Source organism: Anabrus simplex, chromosome 5 (assembly GCF_040414725.1).
Source record: "Anabrus simplex isolate iqAnaSimp1 chromosome 5, ASM4041472v1, whole genome shotgun sequence".
Classification (NCBI taxonomy): Eukaryota; Metazoa; Arthropoda; class Insecta; order Orthoptera; family Tettigoniidae; genus Anabrus; species Anabrus simplex.
The window spans coordinates 170034655-170053765 of NC_090269.1; the positions used below are offsets into that span (position 1 = coordinate 170034655).

Sequence of the window (19111 nt, forward strand, 5' to 3'; positions counted from 1 at the left end):
ACAATGTACAATTACAGAGTTACAGAATTTGGGCTCCGAGAGCCTGACACACAATTCTTGAGCTATAAGCCCAACCTTACGATATACAGAATTCAACAAAGGGGCAGAAGACCCCACTCATGCCCAGGAGCACTTGCTCCCAATCACACAGTAAAGCCTCCTCCAGGCGCGCAGAAAACAAAATTATAGAAAGAGCAACCTGCTCTTAAGTTCGAGCCTATCAAAGGCCACACCAAACTCCACTTCCAAGTTGTCCTCCAAGGACATAGACACAGGGGTAAAAATACCCAACCTACTGAGGCCTATTATGTAAAGAAACAGGTCAATTACATGGCCTCTAAAATACCAACTTGAGAGGAGGCGTTCTTGCACTCCTGATACACTTTATATAAAACCTACTTGGCACTAGGCCGTTACCGCAAGGGCTAATCCCATACTAGAGTGGTGACTTATAGAAGGAGACAATTTACATTACATTAAGGAACAAATGGTTGAGAAAATAAGTTCACCTGAACGCAATATGAGTGGGAGCTCGAGAAGGTTAAGCACTCTCTATCCCAATATGTAGTTTAAAAGATAGAATTGATACTGAGTGTCTTTACATTTTAGGGGAAACGTTACATGGTAGAAAGGCTTCGGACCTGCCCCGAGAGTTAAACTGCTGAGCTAGCAAGAAAAGAAGTTATTAAACGGCCATTACCTGGTGGCTGAACTGCTGCCCGAAGAAAGAGGCGCTTCCCGCCCCCTGCTACGTATTTTACACACTGATAGATGTTACTGAAGTGGCGCGGAGACCCGAAAATCAGCAGTTTATATACCCGCGTGGAAAGTTCGAGGCGTTTCAGGAATGAGAACACCCTCCCACAAGAATTTTATTGGCTAACCACGAAAACCCCTACACAAGATGAAGAAGAAACACATTATTGGTGGAAAATTAATTACAGAAATTCCTTATTGGTTAAATTCAAAACTGGCGGAAAGAAAGAGTTAATACTGCCAACTTAAACAATAACTGAAAGAAATTTAACAAAGAACAAACTTATGAACACAAAATTTCTCCAAAAACATAGTTCTTTCACTTCGCACTAGGGTGCATAATTGTAGTTCTTCAGTAGTGCCATCTGGAAGACAATGTACACACTTCTTACTACAGGCAAAACAAAATACATCGAAAACGACCCAGTTCAGAAACTTCAAAATTTACAAGTAGTGACATCTTCTGAGAAACTTGAAAATTAACACAGTAGATAAAGTTCAGATTTCCTCCAGTAGAGGAGTTTCAACTGGCGCAAAGTTTGAATTAGCGGCGTGGAGGTGTACCGCCCGGTGCAATAATAATAATAATAATTATAATAATAATAATAATAATTGTACCGGGCGGTACACCTCCACGCCGCTAGTTCAAATATTGCGCCAATTGAAACTCCTCTACAGGAGAAAGCCTGAACTTTAAAAAACTGTATTAACTCAACAGTTTCTCCGAAGATGGCTCTGTGTGAATTTTGATGTGTTTTTGTTTGTCATTGATCAAGAAGTGTGGACGTTCTCTACCAGATGTCTCTACAAAAAATTATGATCATGCACTCTGGTGCAAAGGAATGAACCTTCCTGAATAAATTTTGTATTCAAAAGTTGTTGTCTTTACTAAATTTTTGTTCTTTTATTTTTGGGTTTGCAATATTAATCCTTCCTTACGCCTGGTTTGAACTTAGCCAATCCCGAATTTATTTAATTAATTCTCAGCCAATCATGTATGCCTTCGATATGGATATGTAGCTCTAAGCTCTCCAATAAAGTTGAGGGGGTGTGTCTACTCATTCTTGAAAGGTCTCGAATTTTCCACGAGGGTATAAAAAATGCTGATTTTTTTTGTCTCCGGGCCACTAGTATAACATCTAACTCAGTGTGTGGATATGTAGCAGGAGGCGGGAAGCGCCCCGTTCTTCAGGCACCAGTTCTTCATTGAGGTAATGGCCTCTTAACATCTTTATCTCTTGCTAGCTCAGCAGTTTAACTCTCGGGGAAGGTTCGAAACCTTTAATATGTAACCTACCACTTTAAAATGTAAATTCCTTTTCAGTCTATGTTAAAACTACATATCTCTTTTACTGTAAAGCGGGGATAGAGAGTGCTTTACCCTCTCGAGCTCCCCTTCATCTTTAAATTGAGGTGACTACGTTTTCATAACCGTTTCTACGCTTCCTTAATGTGTTAAGTTTCCTCATACGAGTCACCTCCATAGATTGGGATTAGCCCCTGTATTATTGGCCTAGTGCCTCTTAGGTTTTAATAACTTTTGTGTAGGAGTGCATGTATTCGCCTCCATTCAATTTTCTATTTTGGGCCATTTAATTAACCCGATGTTTTGTTTTCTGCATGTGAAGGCCCTGTAGGTTGGGTATTAAGTGCCCCTGCTTCTTTGTGTGCCTTGAGGGCAGTTAGTAGTAAGGGTTGTTGTGGCTTTGATAGGCTTGTAAAAATCGAGAGCAGGTCAGCTCTTTCTGGTATTTTTGAAGGTGCTTCTAGGAGGCCTGACATTATTAAGCGAGAGCAAGAGCTCCATGTAATGAAAGGGTTTTCTGCCCTTTGTTAAATTGTGGGTGTGAGCTGAGAGCTCAGACATTGGGGCTTGTAGCCCAGAATTTGTAAAGTTGCTGTGTACCTGATTTAACTGTTGTTATTTGTTGTACGCTCAAAATTCTATGTTACCATTGTTAAGTTTTGAAAATATCACCTTGTTGAAATTTTAATTCATCTTTCGAACTTTTGTAGTTGAGACCTATTCCAGCCCGCACCTTCTTTCACCTCTAACTACCACGAATATCTCCGTAACAATAATAATAATAATAATAATAATAATAATAATAATAATAATAATAATAATAATAATAATAATAATAATAATAATAATTGTACTGGGCGGTACACCTCCACGCTGCTTATTTAAACCTTGCGCCAGTTGAAACTCCCCTACTGGAAGAAGTCTGAACCTTGTCTTATGTGTTAATTTTCAAGTTACCCTGAAGATGCCACTACTTGGAAATTTTGAAGTTTCTGAACTGTGTTGTTTTCGATGTAATTTTGTTTTGCTTGTAGTAAGAAGTTTGAACTTTCTCTTCTAGAGGACACTATTGAAGAACTACAACGGTGCACCCTAGTGCGAATTGAAAGAACTGTTTTTTGGAGAAAATTTAATTTCAAAAGTTTGTTCTTTGCTAAATTTCTTTCAGTCATTGTTTAAGTTGGCAATATTAACCCTTTCTTTCACCTTGTTTTGAATCTAGCCAATCCCGAATTTCTTTAATTAATTTTCCACCAATAATATGTTTCTTCTTCATATTGTGTAGGGGTTTTCTTTATCCACCAATAAAATGATTGTGGGCGGGTGTTTTCCTTCCTGAAACGCCTCGAACTTTCCGCGAGAGTATATAAACTGCTGATTTTAGGGTCTCTGCGCCACTTCAGTACCATCTTTCAGTGTGTAAAGTACATAGCAGGGGGCGGGAAGCGCCTCTTTCTTCGGGGAGCAGTTCTACTCCAAGGTAATGGCCTTTTAATAACTTCTTTTCTTGCTAGCTCAGCAGTTTAACTCTCGGGGCGGGTCCGAAGCGTTTCTACCATGTAACCTTTTCCTAAAATGTAACTACTCTTAGCATCTATTATCTTTTAAAGCTACATATTGGGATAGAGAGTGCCTAACCCTCTCGAGCTCCCACTTATTTTGTTTTGAGGTAAACTTATTTCTCACAACCGATTCTTCCTTAATGTAATGTAAATTGTTCTTTTCTAAAGTCACCTCTGTAGTATGGGATTAGCCCTTGCATTAGTGGCCTAGAGCCAGGTTAGGTTTTAAAACAAATGCATTAGGAGTACAGATCGCCTCCTCTCAAATTGTTATTTTAGAGGTCATGTAATTAACCTTCTTCTCATTTAATAGACCTCAGTAGGTTGGGTATTTTACCCCTGTGTATATGTCCTTAGAGGACAGCTTGAAGGTGGAATTAGGTGTGGCCTTTGACAGGCCTAAAATTTGAGAGCAAGTTGCTCTTTTTTGAAAATTTTGTTTTCTGCGCGCCTCAAGGAGGCCTTACTGTGTAATTTGGATCAAGTGCTCCTAGGCATGAATGGGGTTTTCTGCCCCTCTGTTGAAACTTGTGTTTGGGGTAAAACTGGGCTAATTGCTCAAGAATTATGAGGTTGGGGCTCGAAGCCCAAATCCTGTAAATATTGTAATTGTACTTTTATTGCCTTGCTACTCTGTACCTGTCTTTCGTGTTATTTCTGAATTTTGGAAAGAGAATATAACCTTGTTAAATTTTACATTAACTTTAATTTCGTAGTTTGAGACCCGTTCACACCCGCACCTTCTTTCACCTCTACCTACCACAAAAAAGCGGTAACAATAATAATAATAATAATAATGTTATATGCTTTACGTCCCACTAACTACTACGGTTTTCAGAGACGCCGAGGTGCCGAAATTCAGTCCTGCAGGAGTTCTTTTACGTGTCAGTAAATCTGCCGACATGAGACTGACCTCCAAATATCACCGAACTAAGCCACGATCGCACCTGCCAAGTTGGGGTCAGAAGGCCTCTGAGCCACTCAGCCCGGGTGTGGTGGTTGGTAGTGCGATCTGATGTATGTAATATAGATGTGTATGGTATTAAGAGATCACTAACACCCATCCTCCGAACTAGAGAATTTAATCAAATTTGGCTAAAATAGGCATCCAGGCTGGGAATCGAACCCTGGACCCTATGAACCGAAGGCTACTGCGCTGACGATTCAGCCAAAGAGCCGGACAATCTGAGTAATCCTAGGCGAGAAAATTCCTTCTTCATGAATCAGAACATTTGACGAGAGGGGGCATTTCAATGTCCTCTTTAATTGAAACGCTGGCGGATGACCATTATATATCCTCACATGAAATAGCTGAGGAAGAACAACAATAACCACAGAATTTGTAGTTCAGAAAAAAAAGATGGTCGAAACAAAATTGTTACGGTAGCAAATATGTTCTTTAAAGATAGCTTGTGATCGTGGGAACAGGCAAGGAATTCAGGTCACTAATTTCTTACACCAAGAGGTTAAACGTAGCATTCAGGTAATGAACATAGGGATGTGACTGACAAGCACTATAATGTCGTACATGGCGCGCATTTAGTTCCGTCATGGTGGCAGACACGGAGTGACGTCACGTCACGTGGCTAGCACATTGATCGGCCTGAGTTCTGGAGGCAGAGCGGAGGCCAGTAAACATTGAGACAGTGAGATGTGTGGTGCGAGTGATGAAGTGTTCATGTATGCGGTGTGCCCGAGTGTTGTGGTGTCCTAGATGCAGGGTGAAGTGAGCACACTGCGCCGTGTGAGGACCAAATTAGCTCGTTTAGGTGACCGTCTTAGGCGGGATGAAGAACATGCCTTGTACCGAGGTGCGGGTGAAGGTGACAGTGGTGGGGAATCAGACGGGGACCTGGAGAAACCGAGCCGCCTGTTGCAGCAACTGTCGGACACAGAGTGCAGTAGGTTATCGGCTGATGAAGCCAGCGATGAAGAGGTCAATGTGGTTAAACATGTACGGAAACCCTCTATGCCTCCACGAGCTGCTACTCTCGCGGAATGTTCGGTTCCGTCTACCTTACTCCCTGTGGATGAGGGTCCGAGTTCAGCACCGGAAATTATTCCAGAAGGCGGAATCCTCGAAAAACTGGGACAGAGACTCAAGGAGCGAAGTGATCGTGTTCACAGGGTAATTATTTATTGTTCTTAAATGTCAGGTACTGACTGGTTTATTTCTAAGTGCTTCGCTGCATAAAGCTGATAGGTGAGTGAATTCTTAAATATGTGTTATTATCTTTAGTGCCAGGAGATAGTGCTTGTTGGCCGCAGGTTCGCCCGGCTGCGGCGTTAAAGGGTAGAGATGATTCCCCTCCCGACCCCATCTCTTGTCAGGTTTCTGGGAGCTTTGTAAGGCACCCCGTGCTCGTTCAATATTCATTGTCTGGTGGTTAATAGAGTTCCGTTGCTAGTTTAAAAGTAATATTGTACTGATTTGACTGAGCAATGAATATTTTTAGTACCGTCAATTAAAATCGAAAATGATGTATGTAATATTGCATTATTGCGTACTCTTCAAAGATATATTATTGATGTGTTCTTGATCAGGTGAGACTGCAATGCATGCGAATCTATCTATAAGTAATATAACAAGGCTGTTGCAAATTGTGCGAAGTAGGGCTGGACTTGTATCCGGTGTATGATAAATACTGGACGTCCGGACATTTGCTTTTCAAATACCTTTTCTCATGTACCAGATAGTATAATGAGCTGGGGATGAAATTAGAGTCTACCTGCGTATCAAGTGTAGCAGGTAAAGGGAATTAGTAAATAATCAGACATTTGTCTTTCGTAGTGCAGGCAGTGACATGAACAATTTGGATATTACTCTTGCTTCGATGGTGCAAGCAATGACGTCAATAATTCCAGCGTTTTATGTTATTTTTTTACAACTGACTACGTCGCACCGATCCAGATATTGTAGGTCTTATGGTGACGATAGGATTGGCTAGGAGTGGGAAGGAAGCGGCCGTGGCCTTAATTAAGGTACATCCCCTTCTTTTGCCTGGTGTGAAAATGGGAAACCACTGAAATCAATCTTCAGGACTGACGATAGTGGAGTTCGAACCCACTATCTCCCGAATGCAAGCTCAGAGCTACGCGCCAGTATTTCTCACCCGTGGAGCAGGTAAAGGAATCAATCAGTCATCATTGATTTGCAGTTGGGGCAGTCGCCAAGGTGGCAGATTCCCTATGAGTTCTTTACCTAGTCTGTTCGTAAATGATTTCAAAGAAGTTAGAAATTTATCAAACATCTCCCTTGAAAATTATTCCAATCCCTATTTTCTCTTCATGTAAAGGAATGTTTGTCCCAATTTGTCCTCTTGAATTCCAACTTTATCTTCATTTTATAATATTTCCGTACTCATCTGTCATTCCACTGACAGCTCGAAACATTCCACTTAGTCGTCTAGCTCTTCTTCCTAACTTCCAAGTCTTCCCAGACCAAAGTTTGCAATATTTTCGTAACACTAATCTTTTGTCGGAAATCACCCAGAAAAAAAATCGGGCTGCTTTCCTTTAAATCTTTCCCAGTTCTCATATAAAGTAGTCCTGGTGAGCGACCCATACTCTAACTGGGGTCTTACCAGTAAATTAACAGCATGCCATCATTTTGCGAAAATAGAAAATAATAACTTTAATTGTACAGTAATAGCCTATCTTCCAATATGACATGTTTCACGAGAACTAGAAATAATTTCTTTGTGGTTGGTTACCAGAATAATCTTCGGTAAGCCTTATCATCATCTTCAGTTCTTTTTAGAAGTAATGGCATGGCCAATTAGGGCATTTCTCTCCCGTAGAGTAGGCAGAGGAATTCATTTTTCGGGCCTTTGGGCCTTTCTCTCCTGGAAGGGATTCATATTTTGGACAGTTGTCTTTCGTGATGCAAGTGATGACATTAACAATTCGAGCATTTCTAACCCGCGAACAGATGACGTGACACTAGCCTAAGTTTATTCGGGGGATTAATTAGGGCGCGAAATTTCTAAGTAGTTTAGGGTTATTTTTGCGAAAACGATAATTCGTAGATATCCTTTGGGATCTCGCTTTACACTGTTATCTGTGAAAGAAAGTGAAAGTTTTTCTTTTGGTTGGTTATCACAATTACAGTATCTTCAATCAATAGGCTTTTTAATCACACTACGTTTTTCGCACTACACGTGTACTGTATACGGGTTTCCGACGACGATGAATTGGGAACGTAGTAGCGGCCGTGAGAAGCCTCAAACTTTGCCAAGTAACTATGGGAAACGTGGAAAACCACCGTTGGGCAGCTGATGGAGGAGTTGGAAACCACCATAAGATCCCTACCGCTCCGTATTTACATTACTACAGACAGTGCGTGTGTTCTCTTTAAAATGTTTAGTCTGAATATAAGAAGGGGAAATTCAGCTGGGCTTGTAGCCTATAGTTACCTGACCTCTGATGTGGTCGTAGCCACGGGACCTCCGAATTTACAGACTAGATCGTCATGACTAAGCTTCCTAAATAATAATAATAATAATAATAATAATAATAATAATAATAATAATAATAATAATAATAATAATACGTGTTCAGTGTTCCTTGGTTTGAAAAGCTGTTTTTTCTTCTCTTACCACACACTATTGGGGTCACAGGCTCCTTTTGTGGGTCAAAGGTAGAGTTTTGGCTTCCGAATTCAAAGATCCCGGGTTCAAACACGACAGAGGTAGTCGCATTTCTGAAGGGTAGGGAAAAGTACATTCGACACTCCATGTCGTACGGTCTCGGCATGTAAAAGTACTCTGGTGACACGTTTGGTGTTTACCCAACAAAAGTAGCCTAATTAATTAAAACAGCCTCAGCCCACCCAACAGAGACCCGGTTTGCTCTGACATCTGTTAGAGTAAAACAGAACGTCCAAATTGATGCGCAGTCAGTAATATGGCGTAAAATTAAATGTCTGCAGGCGGCAGCCGAGGCATTATTATTATTATTATTATTATTATTATTATTATTATTATTATTATTATTATTATTATTAATATTATTATTGCGATCAGCAGTATTCTGTAAGAAGGAAGTCAGCTCCCAGACGAAACCATCTTTACATCGGTCTGTTTTCAGACCAACTTTGCTTTACGGGAGCGAAAGCTGGGTGGACTCAGGATATCTTATTCATAAGTTAGAAGTAACAGACATGAAAGTAGCAAGAATGATTGCTAGTACAAACAGGTGGGAACAATGGCAGGAGGGTACTCGGAATGAGGAGATAAAGGCTAATTTAGGAATAAACTCGATGGATGAAGCTGTACGCATAAACCGGCTTCGGTGGTGGGGGTCATGTGAGGCGAATGGAGGAGGATAGTTTACCTAGGAGAATAATGAACTCTGCTATGGAGGGTAAGAGAAGTAGAGGGAGACCAAGACGACGATGGTTAGACTCGGTTTCTAACGATTTAAAGATAAGAGGTATAGAACTAAATGAGGCCACATCACTAGTTGCAAATCGAGGATTGTGGCGACGTTTAGTAAATTCTCAGAGGCTTGCAGACTGAACGCTGAAAGGCATAACAGTCTATTCTGATAATGTATGTAATGTTATTATTACTGAGGTCATGGATGCAATCTGTGACGCACAGTTGGACTTGGCCTATTTTACGGACGGATGCCCTACGTGGCGCCAACCGGTGCAGGAATGTTATTACTGGGTGTATCTGTGGCGGTTGCTAATGTAATGAAGGGTAAGTGAAGTAGAGGAAGACAAAAGGCTCGCTCCCACCTAGTGGAATCGAATCGAACCGAACAGCCGAAATTTCCACTCGACCGCTCCCATCTAGCGGAACAGAATCGAACGGGATTCTACGGGAAACTTCACAGGCTTGCAATGGACGGTCTGACAGAAGGTGTGAGGAGGTAGAAAATTATGAGAGATCGGAGAAGTTTCTGGGTGCATGAGATTAACAAGATAGCCAATGTTGAATGTTGAATGCGCGATGAAGCTAAGTTTCGACGGTAGGCCTACTTCAGAGTTATTGTATTGCAATTTCAACAACTATTTCAGATAGTAGAATTTAACAGAAAAGTTCAATTTTACAGGAGAAAATGCTACATCAGATGCAATGGGAGGCCGTGATCATTTTTAAAACTACTTTAACGCAGTGGATTGCGTCCCGTGGGAGGATGAAATCATTAATCGAGGTAGCCTCAACATTCCTTTTTATTATTTTTTTACAATTTGCTTTACGTCGCACCGACACAGATAGGTTGTATGGCGACGATGGGATAGGAAAGGGCTAGGACCGTGGCCTTAATTAAGGTACAGACCCAGCATTTGCCTGGTGTGAAAATGGGGAAACTACGGAAAACCATCTTCAGGGCTGCCGACAGTAGGTTTCGAACTCACTATCTCCCGAATGCAAACTCACACCTACGCAACCCTAACCGCACAGCACACATACGACATTTTGAAACCTAGGGAATGCCACTTACGAAATCGTTCGCTGAAAATATAATAAACACTTAAAGATACATCCTATGTGAGATGTGATGTCAATTATCGTACTGATATACTGTATGTGGACTCCAACATAACATGATTTTGTGATGAAGTCAACAAAAATTATGAAATAAATTGTATACTGACTACAGTAACCTACCACAATTTTGAATATTCTAATAAGTTTGGTTTTCCATAGCCTTGCTTATATCCTCCCAGGCATTGTTTTTTACGTTGTTGCAGTAATGCTCGTGGATCTTGTATTAGAGGAAATTATATTTTTGAACTAAACTAATACGTTTTTTCGTGTCTTGTATTAATAAGTTAAATAAACGATCACAAAACAGAACATTTCCGACCTGTCCAAGAAACAGCTGACTTTCCAGCTGAAGCTGTTGCACATTTGCCGGCTTGCCGCCAAATGGTCGTCCTAAAGATCTCGACTCGACCCGACCGTCTACGAAGTTGCACGAATCTTGACATTTCTGTTCGATTCCGTTCCGCTAGTCGAAAAATATTCTTGGCAGAGAATCCTGTTCCGTTCGGTTCGATTCGATTCGACTCGTGGCGATCGCCATGTCTATCTCCCATTTAAACACATGTTAAAAACAAGTTCTGTTCGGTTCGATTCGATTCCATTCCACTAGGTGGGAGCGGGCCTAAAGACAACGATGGTTAGACTCATTTTTTGTAACTATTTAAAGATAAGAGGTATAGAACTAAACAAGGCCACATAACTAGTTACAAGGAGATTGTGGTGGCGGTTAGTAAGTTCTCAGAGGGTTGCAGAATGAACGCCAAAAGGCATAAGTCTATAATGAAGATATATGTATGTATGTATGTATGTATGTATGTATGTATGTACCCATGTACGTATGTATAAAGTCAAGCAGAACGGCTGAAGAAGTTGTCACGTCGACTACATACAATTCAGTATTCGCTGGCTTTTTTTTGGCTGAGTAACAAGTAGTCTTGACAGCCAAGGCCCGTAATGGACCACTTGTCCATTGGTTTATTTTTCATATGTGTCAAACCTGCCTTTGCTGGCGAGATGTAGTGTTTACAGTGCACTATGTCTTCTGGTATGGGCTAGAATAAAATTGTTACTTTCAATGACCTGTCTCAGTCTCATCCTTGGCTTTGGCAATATGAAAGTGACTGAGGTATGAGTGATGCTAGTAATACCGTTCCTTATGCAGCCAGTCCCTGTTATGAATGTTATGAATACATACATACATAGGGTCGATTGGTGCATGCCTTTCAATGGGCTTGGCAGACTGATATGTAATAGCAACTTCTGGCTCGGTGAGGAAAACAACAGGAAACTACCTCACTCCTCATTTCCCTAGTACGCCTCTTCAGTAGCACATAGGCTATTTATGACAGCTGTTGGCGGAGTTGTGGAGGATCAAACCAGCCTTCGGGCTGAATACTGTAAAATGGGATGCTCCATAACTGAAGCGGTACAGACGCACTGGACACACCCGAAAAGACGTGGATTCTTTGTCAGGAATCCATGCCATCCATGGCATGCCCAATTATGGAGAGGCACATGGCCCTGGGGTTCATTCACCTACACGAGACGTGAGTACCAGATTGAAAAAAGGCGGCCGGGCGTAGGCCGTAGATCTGCCGAGGTTACGTATTGTGGAACCTAAAGCCAAAAGCCTTCATGGCCTGCAGGGAGATGGCTTTGCTTTTCTGTTGTAAAGACTAGGTTAGTATATCCTGTGTGCTTTAGCTGGGGCAATTTCTTAACGGGACAGTCTTTTTTTCTTTTATTTTTCTTTTTTTTTCTTTTGCGTTTGTCCATCGACAGAGGTATGAGCAAAATGTAGCTTCCAATGAAGCGTGTCTGCCTTGGAGGTGACAGTATGGACGCTGCTGAGATATGGTTGGTGTAATGACATTCGGAGCTTGACTACAAAGGGCACTAGGAAAGTTTTGCAATACGCAAAAACGGTTGGCTGGACACCCCTGTTATGGTGAGGGATGAAAAGAGGGGTGAAAACCAGTCTAGAAGACAGCAAGCCGCGACCTTCACACCAGTTGTTACCAAGCAGTGGGATTGAAAGCAAGTTAAGATGTCAGTGTGGTCTAAAGGTGAATATCGGGCAACTATCCGCTACAATTTTGCTCGTGAATTAACTGTTGACCAGTGCCTGGTGAGGGATGAAAAGAGGGGTGAAAACGGGTCTAGAAGACAGCAAGGCGCGACCTTCACACCAGTTGTTACCAAGCAGTGGGATTCAAAGCAAGTTAAGTTGTCAGTGTGGTCTAAAGGTGAATATCGCGCAATTATCCGCTACAATTTTGCTCGTGGATTAACTGTTGACCAGTGCCTGGAGGAAATGACTCCTGTGCTGGGGAAAGACTGTCCACATCGAACAACAATTTTCCGCTGGTACAAAGAGTTCCAGAGGGGAAATTTTGGTGTTGAAGACGTTCCTCGTTCTGGGCGACCGTCTGAATCAGTGACTGAGGAAAACATTGAAGCTGTGAGGAAAATGTTGCAGCAAGATAGGCGGTTGACATATCGGCAAGTAGAAGAGACCCTCCACATCCCTGCACCAGCTATTCATTCAGTTCTGCACGACCATCTCCATGTTAGAAAGGTTTGTCTCCTTTCGGTGCCCCATTCACTTTCAGAGGAACAAAGTGCACATCGAGTGAAATGGTGCCGAAAAATGCTAAAACAGTTTGAAAATGGGATTTCGTGTTAACGTCAGTAGCATCGTTACAAGTGACGAAACTTGGCTTTATTATTACGATATCCCAACATAATCCCAGAACAAGGTATGGCTGTTTGAAGATGAGGGTTCTCCTGTGACTGTGCGAAAGTCAAGGTCAGTGAAGAAAAGGTTGATTGTAGTATTCTTCACTAAACGGGGCATCCTGACTCGGGTTGTGCTAGAAACACAAAGGACAGTTTCTGCGAAGTGGTACAGTGAGACTTGTCTGCCTCAGGTCATCCAGGCTCTCAAGCAGCTCCGTCCCAGGTCACGGCTCAACACGTGGCTCTTGCATCACGACAATGCTCCAGCACATCGTGCTAATGTAACAATAGATTTTCTTGCCAGATCAGGGTTGACTGTGCTTGATCACCCTCCATACAGTCCTGATCTTGCCCCATGTGACTTCGCACTCTTCCCAGAAGTGAAGATGAAGCTGAAAGGGCGGCGTTTTGCATCCGACCAGGAGCTTCTGGCAACATGGGATCAAGAGTGTGAAAATGTAACCGAAGAAAAGTGGCAGAGTTGGTTCAGTGACTGGTTTCGACGTATGGAGAAGTGTATTGAGTGTGGTGGAAATTATTCTGAAAAAGTCTAGAGCGTTCACTCACATTGCAAAACTTTCCTAGCGCCCTTTGTAATGTTGTGAAAAGTGCTACTCGTGCTACAATAGCACGTTCTGGCAGAGTGAGGAAAGCAATGACAAACTACATCAGTCCTTATCTCACTTAGTATAATTATGGCACCACCATCGGTTTTTGTTATAGCTGCATAACTTTCGGTGGTGCTATGTGAGGATCCAACCAGCCTCCGGGCAGACAACTCGTGATAAACTTCAATATTTATACACTCAATCATTGATTATGATTTGTTTTTGTCTGTATCGACAAAAATACTGCGAAGGTTTTATAAACATTATCGTCATGGGCGGTCTCCTGAAGCACTGAAGCTGTTTTCTTGTGAATCTCATTATCATCGTTGATAGCCTCCTAGGTGGGTGTGGTTCGAACTTCAGTCAGCGAATATGAGATTATCGGATATGTGGATCAGCCGACTCATTCCAAGATTGCGGCTCAAACCCTATCCGAGTTTTTCTCCTTTGATGTGTGCTAAGAGATTTTTGGTTATAGCCTAATATGTGAGGTATTATTTTTTTATTTCGGTTTGAAATATATTTTAAAAATAATTACATAGAGAATACACTGAAAGGAGAGATAATTGTCTGATCTGAATATTTACGTAAGCAGAAAAAGTACCAGTAGTCGAGGAGTGGGGATAGCTGATCTGCCTTCTCTCGGCCACCCTTTCCCCTTCACCAACCATCCTGAACGACTGTTGGTGAACGGAACTATGCATATAGCTTCAGTCTGTTAGAACAACTCATATAACCGAATTGGCTAAGCGGTACGCTTCGTGTAGATGTAAGCTTGATTTCCAAAGGTGGCGGGATTGATTCCCACCTTTGGCAACCCTGAAGATGTTTTTTAAAATATGGTTTTCCATGTTCATACGGGCTGTACCTTAAATAAGCCCACAACCGCTGCCTTCCCGGGTAAAGACCTTCTCTCGTCTCCCCCTGTGGTTGGCGGTGGTAGAATACCCAATGCACGGTATCCCCTGCCTGTCGTAAGAGGCGACAGAAAACGGAACCCCCGAGGCTGTCATCTAGGGAGAATAGGGTGGTTGTCTCTACTCACTTTTGCCAGGTTTCTCACAGATCTTGTCGTTTACTGACCCCAGCAATATTTCGTTTGCGAGGCCAAGATAGTGGCCTTTCCCTTGCTTTTGGCGATATACCTTCAGTCTTTGAAATATTGGATATCTTCTTATTAGTGTAAAGAGGTGTGTGTTTCATATTAAAACAATAATCACCACCAGTCATGGTTGGGTACGTCGGAAGTTTGAAGACAAAAGATGTCACAAGTACGGTGCGAGACTGAGTTGTCACAGATAACTCGCACAGTGTTAGCACAGAAATGCTTGCAAAGCAAAATATCGGTCCTCAAGATTTCTTAAAGCCATTTAACCATTGTAACGCAAAACACATAGCACTCATTGTTTATGCATGTTTTAAGTACTGTGCACGCTATGGTAACTATAATGTCCTCTCCAGTAGATGAAACGTGAAAAACAAACGACGTCGATGTCAGCGTCTCATTACAGCACCGCCATCGATTTGTGCTGTTTTTTTATTACTGCATAGTCCAGCTACATGGCTAACTGGTTAGCGTGCCGGCCTTTGGTCACAGGGGTCCCGGGTTCGATTTCCGGCAGGTTCGGGATTTTTTTTTTTTTTTTTACAAGTTGCTTTATGTCACTCCTACACAGACAGGTCTTACGGCGACGATGGGACAGGAAAGGGCTAGGAGTGGGAAGGAAGCGGCCGTGGCCTTAATTAAGGTACAGCCCCAGCATTCGCCTGGTGTGAAAATGGGAAACCACGGAAAACCATCTTCAAGGCTGCCGACAGTGGGATTCGAACCCACTATCTCCCGAATACTGGATACTGGCCACACTTAAGCGACTGCAGCTATCGAGCTCGGTCGGGAATTTTAACCATCATTGGTTAATTTCGCTGGCACGGGGGCTGGGTTTATGTGTCGTCTTCATCATCATTTCATCCTCTTCACGACACGCAGGTGGCTTACGGACGTCAAATCAAAAGAACTGCACCTGGCGAGCCGAACATGTCTTCAGACACTCCCGGCACTAAAAGCCATACGCCATTTCATTTCATTTCTTTACTGTATAACCTTCAGCGGTTTTAATATATAATATATTCAATATAGGCTATATTAGATTCAACCAGCCCCCCAGCTGATGATTTGACAGGGAGATGAATGACATCCAACTGTGTTATCTCGCAATCTTGAGCATTAAACGAAAGCTATTTAACAATGGACTACATACGTCACACCTTCAGATTTGTCATATAGTTTGATCATTCAGTTAAATTAATAGGGTTCTCGATCTCGTTGTTACGTAGTAAATGAAGCGAAATGTTGTAGACCTATATTAACACAAGGCACCTTCAAAAAAATAAGATAACAAGATCTTGTACGGAGAAACTTTATTCCAACGGCACACCAAGGCGTCGATGCCGGCATGGAAGTTTTTTTTTTTTTTTTTTTTTTTTTGCTAGTGGTTTAACGTCGTTCAAAAACATCGAAGGTTTTCGGCGACGCGAGGATGGGAAAGGATTAGGATTGGGAATGTAGCGGCCGTGGCCTTAATTAACGTACAACGAAAGCATTTAAATTCGCTTGTGGATAATGAACTCTAGTAACGGCAGTAATGAAGAAATTGAAATGAGACCACGTCGGGGTTTTAGGCAACGGATTGAGCTGACCTTCATATTTCAGTGATTTTGTCAAAGAGAAATTTCGCATTAGGAAGATAATAATCTGAATGCATTATAAATTCAATAGGGCACCATTTGTAGTCACAAACACGAATAAATTCATTCACGTCTCAAAAACAAATCTCGTGTGTTTAATATCAAGATTACTTGCCATTTTGCCTGAGTGAGTAACAACAAAATGTGGGTTCAATTTCAATCTCGGAGATTACCGCTTATTTTTTTACATAATAACAGTCGATATTTCAGTAATCGATACCGCTCTTCAGAGCGTAATAATGTAAACTTCAGGTCTGACATAAAATGGTCGCGTTTGTGAAACAACATAATATTTTGCCTGTCACGTAAGAGAAACTTGTAATATTTATGAAACAGAAAATTATCACGAGATATTAAAAAAATTGACAGATCCACATAATTGTCTAATTTGTCGCACCTGTCGAGTTTATGAAACAAGGTCCGGGACGTTTTGTCCGAATTTCTACCTGCAAACGCTCCCGTGTGTAACAGTAAATAGCAACATTTATTTTCGCTCCCCTGGTGAGGAATGTAACCATCTGGCCCATCCTCCATGCAGTCCCGACCTGGCACCCAGTGCTTTCCATTTCTTCAGGCCGCTGAGAAAGCACCTGGGTGGTAGGCGATTCAGCGACAATAAGGCCGTTCAGCATACCTTCATGGCGCGGCTGCAGGAACTGGACGAAGATTTCTTCCATACCGGCTTCGATGCCTTGGTGCAGCGTTGGAATAAGTACTTGGACAAGAATGGTGACTGTGTGGAATAGTAATGCGTAACTGTACCCTACTCCTGTGTATTCTTATATCTGTAAGTTATGTAAAATAACATTCCTCCGTGTGAAATCGTATCTTATTTCTTGAAGCGCCTTTGTAATAATAACAATAATTGTTACCGTGTTTTTGTGGTAGTTAGAGGTGAAAGAAGGTGCGGGGTGGTGAACAGGTCTCAAGCTACAAAAGTAAAATCAATTTAAAATTTAACAAGGTTATATTTTCTTTTCAAACTCAGAAATAACAAGAATGGCAGGTACAAAGTAGCAAGGCAACAAAGAGCAACAATAGTATTTGCAGGTTTTGGGCTTCGGGCCCCGAATTTCCAATTCTCGAGCAGGTAGCCCGAATTTACATGTACATAAGGTTTAGCAAAGGGGCAGAGAACCCCAATCATGCCCAGGAGCACTTGCTCCGAATTACACAGTGATACCTCCTAGAGGCACGCAGAAACAAATTGCAAAAGAGCGATCCGCTCTCAAAGATTTAAGCCTATCACAAGGCCACACCTAACTCTACTTTCAAGCTGTCCTCTAAGGACGTAAGCACAGGGGTAAAATACCCAACCTACTGAGGTCTATTAAGCGATAAAAGGATAATTACATGACCTCTAAAATAACAATTTGAGAGGAGGCGAACTGCACTCCTAATACATTTGCTTTTAAAACCTAATCTGGCTCTAGGCCACAAATGCAAGGGCTAATCCCATACTAAAGAGGTGACTTTAGAAAGAAACAAATTTACATAATGTAAAGGAAGAATAGGTTGAGAAAATAAGTTCACCTCAAAACAATATGAGTGGGAGCTCGAGAGGGTTAAGCACTCTCTATCCCAATATGTAGTTTAAAAGATAGAATAGATACAAGTTTCTTTATATTTTAAGGAAGGTTACATAATGGAAAAACTTCGGACCCGCCCCGAAAGTTAAACTGCTGAGCAAGCAAGAAAAGAAGTAATTAATCGGCCATCACCTGGTTGTTGACTGCCGCCGAAGAAAGAGGCGCTTCCCGCCCCCTGCTATGTACTTTACACACGAAAAGATGGAACAGAAGTGGCGCAGAGACCCTAAAATCAGCAGTTTATATACTCTCGCGGAAAGTTCGAGGCGTTTTAGGAAGGAAAACACCCGCCCACAATCTTTTATTGGTGGTTAAAGAAAACCCCTACACAAGATGAAGAAGAAACACATCATTGGTGGAAAATTAATTAAAGAATTTCGGGATTGGCTAAATTCAAAACAAGGGGAAAGAAAGGGTTAATATTGCCAAATTAAACAATGACTGAAAGAAATTTAGCAAAGAACAAACTTTTGAAATTAAATTTTCTCCAAAAAAAAAGTTCTTTCACTCCGCACTAGGGTGCACTATTGTTGATCTTCAGTAGTGTCCTCTAGAAGAGAAAGTTCACACTTCTTACTACAAGCAAAACAAAAATACGTCGAAAATGACACAGTTCAAAAACTCCAAAATTTCCAGGTAGTGACATCTTCTGAGAAAGTAGAAAATTAATACCGTAGATAAAGTTCAGACTTCCTCCAGCAGAGGAGTTTCAACTGGCGCACATTTTAAATTAGCGGCGTGGAGGTGTACCGCCCGGTACATTAATAATAATAATAATAATAATAATAATAATAATAATAATAATAATAATAATAACAATAATATAGCTGGGCTGAGTGGTCCAGACGGTTGAGGCGCTGGCCTTCTGACCCCAACTTGGCAGGTTCGATCCTGGCTCAATCCGGTGATATTTGAAGGTGCTCAAATACGTCAGCCTCGTGTCGTAAGATTTACTGGCATGTGAAAGAACTCCTGAAGAACAAAATTCCGGCATCTCAGCGTCTCTGAAAACTGTCAAAGTAGTTAGTGGCATGTAAAACCAATAATAATTGTATTGGTTTTAGCCTCACGCCGAGGTGCTGGGATTTTCGTTCCGCAAGAGTTCTTTATGTGCCAGTAAACGTACTTACAGTACACGAGGCTCTTTCATATACCACCGGACTGAGCCGGGATCGAACCCGACAACTTGAGTTCAGCAGGCCGGTCCGGTGGTAAATAATGTATATACGTATCCTACTGAATGTACTTTGGTCCTTTTAAGTTGAAAAACAGTTGGACCTGCTTTACCTTTCTTTCTTAATCTGTTTAC

At 41.7% G+C, this 19111-nt stretch overlaps 1 protein-coding gene across 3 annotated transcripts in view; it reads left to right on the plus strand.

Annotated features, from left to right (window-relative positions):
* Positions 1-19111, plus strand: part of Mctp (multiple C2 domain and transmembrane region protein) — a 1410470-nt gene that overhangs the window by 967857 nt on the left and 423502 nt on the right. For 2 of the 3 annotated variants that reach the window (XM_067148395.2, XM_067148396.2), the window contains exon 1: positions 5288-5752. The exons of the other annotated variant lie outside the window; for it this stretch is intronic. In XM_067148395.2, coding sequence (XP_067004496.1) covers positions 5339-5752 — 414 coding nt within the window. In that variant the 5' untranslated portion in view covers positions 5288-5338. Of the gene's footprint in view, positions 1-5287; positions 5753-19111 lie in introns of those variants that run through there. 3 annotated transcript variants of the gene reach the window in all.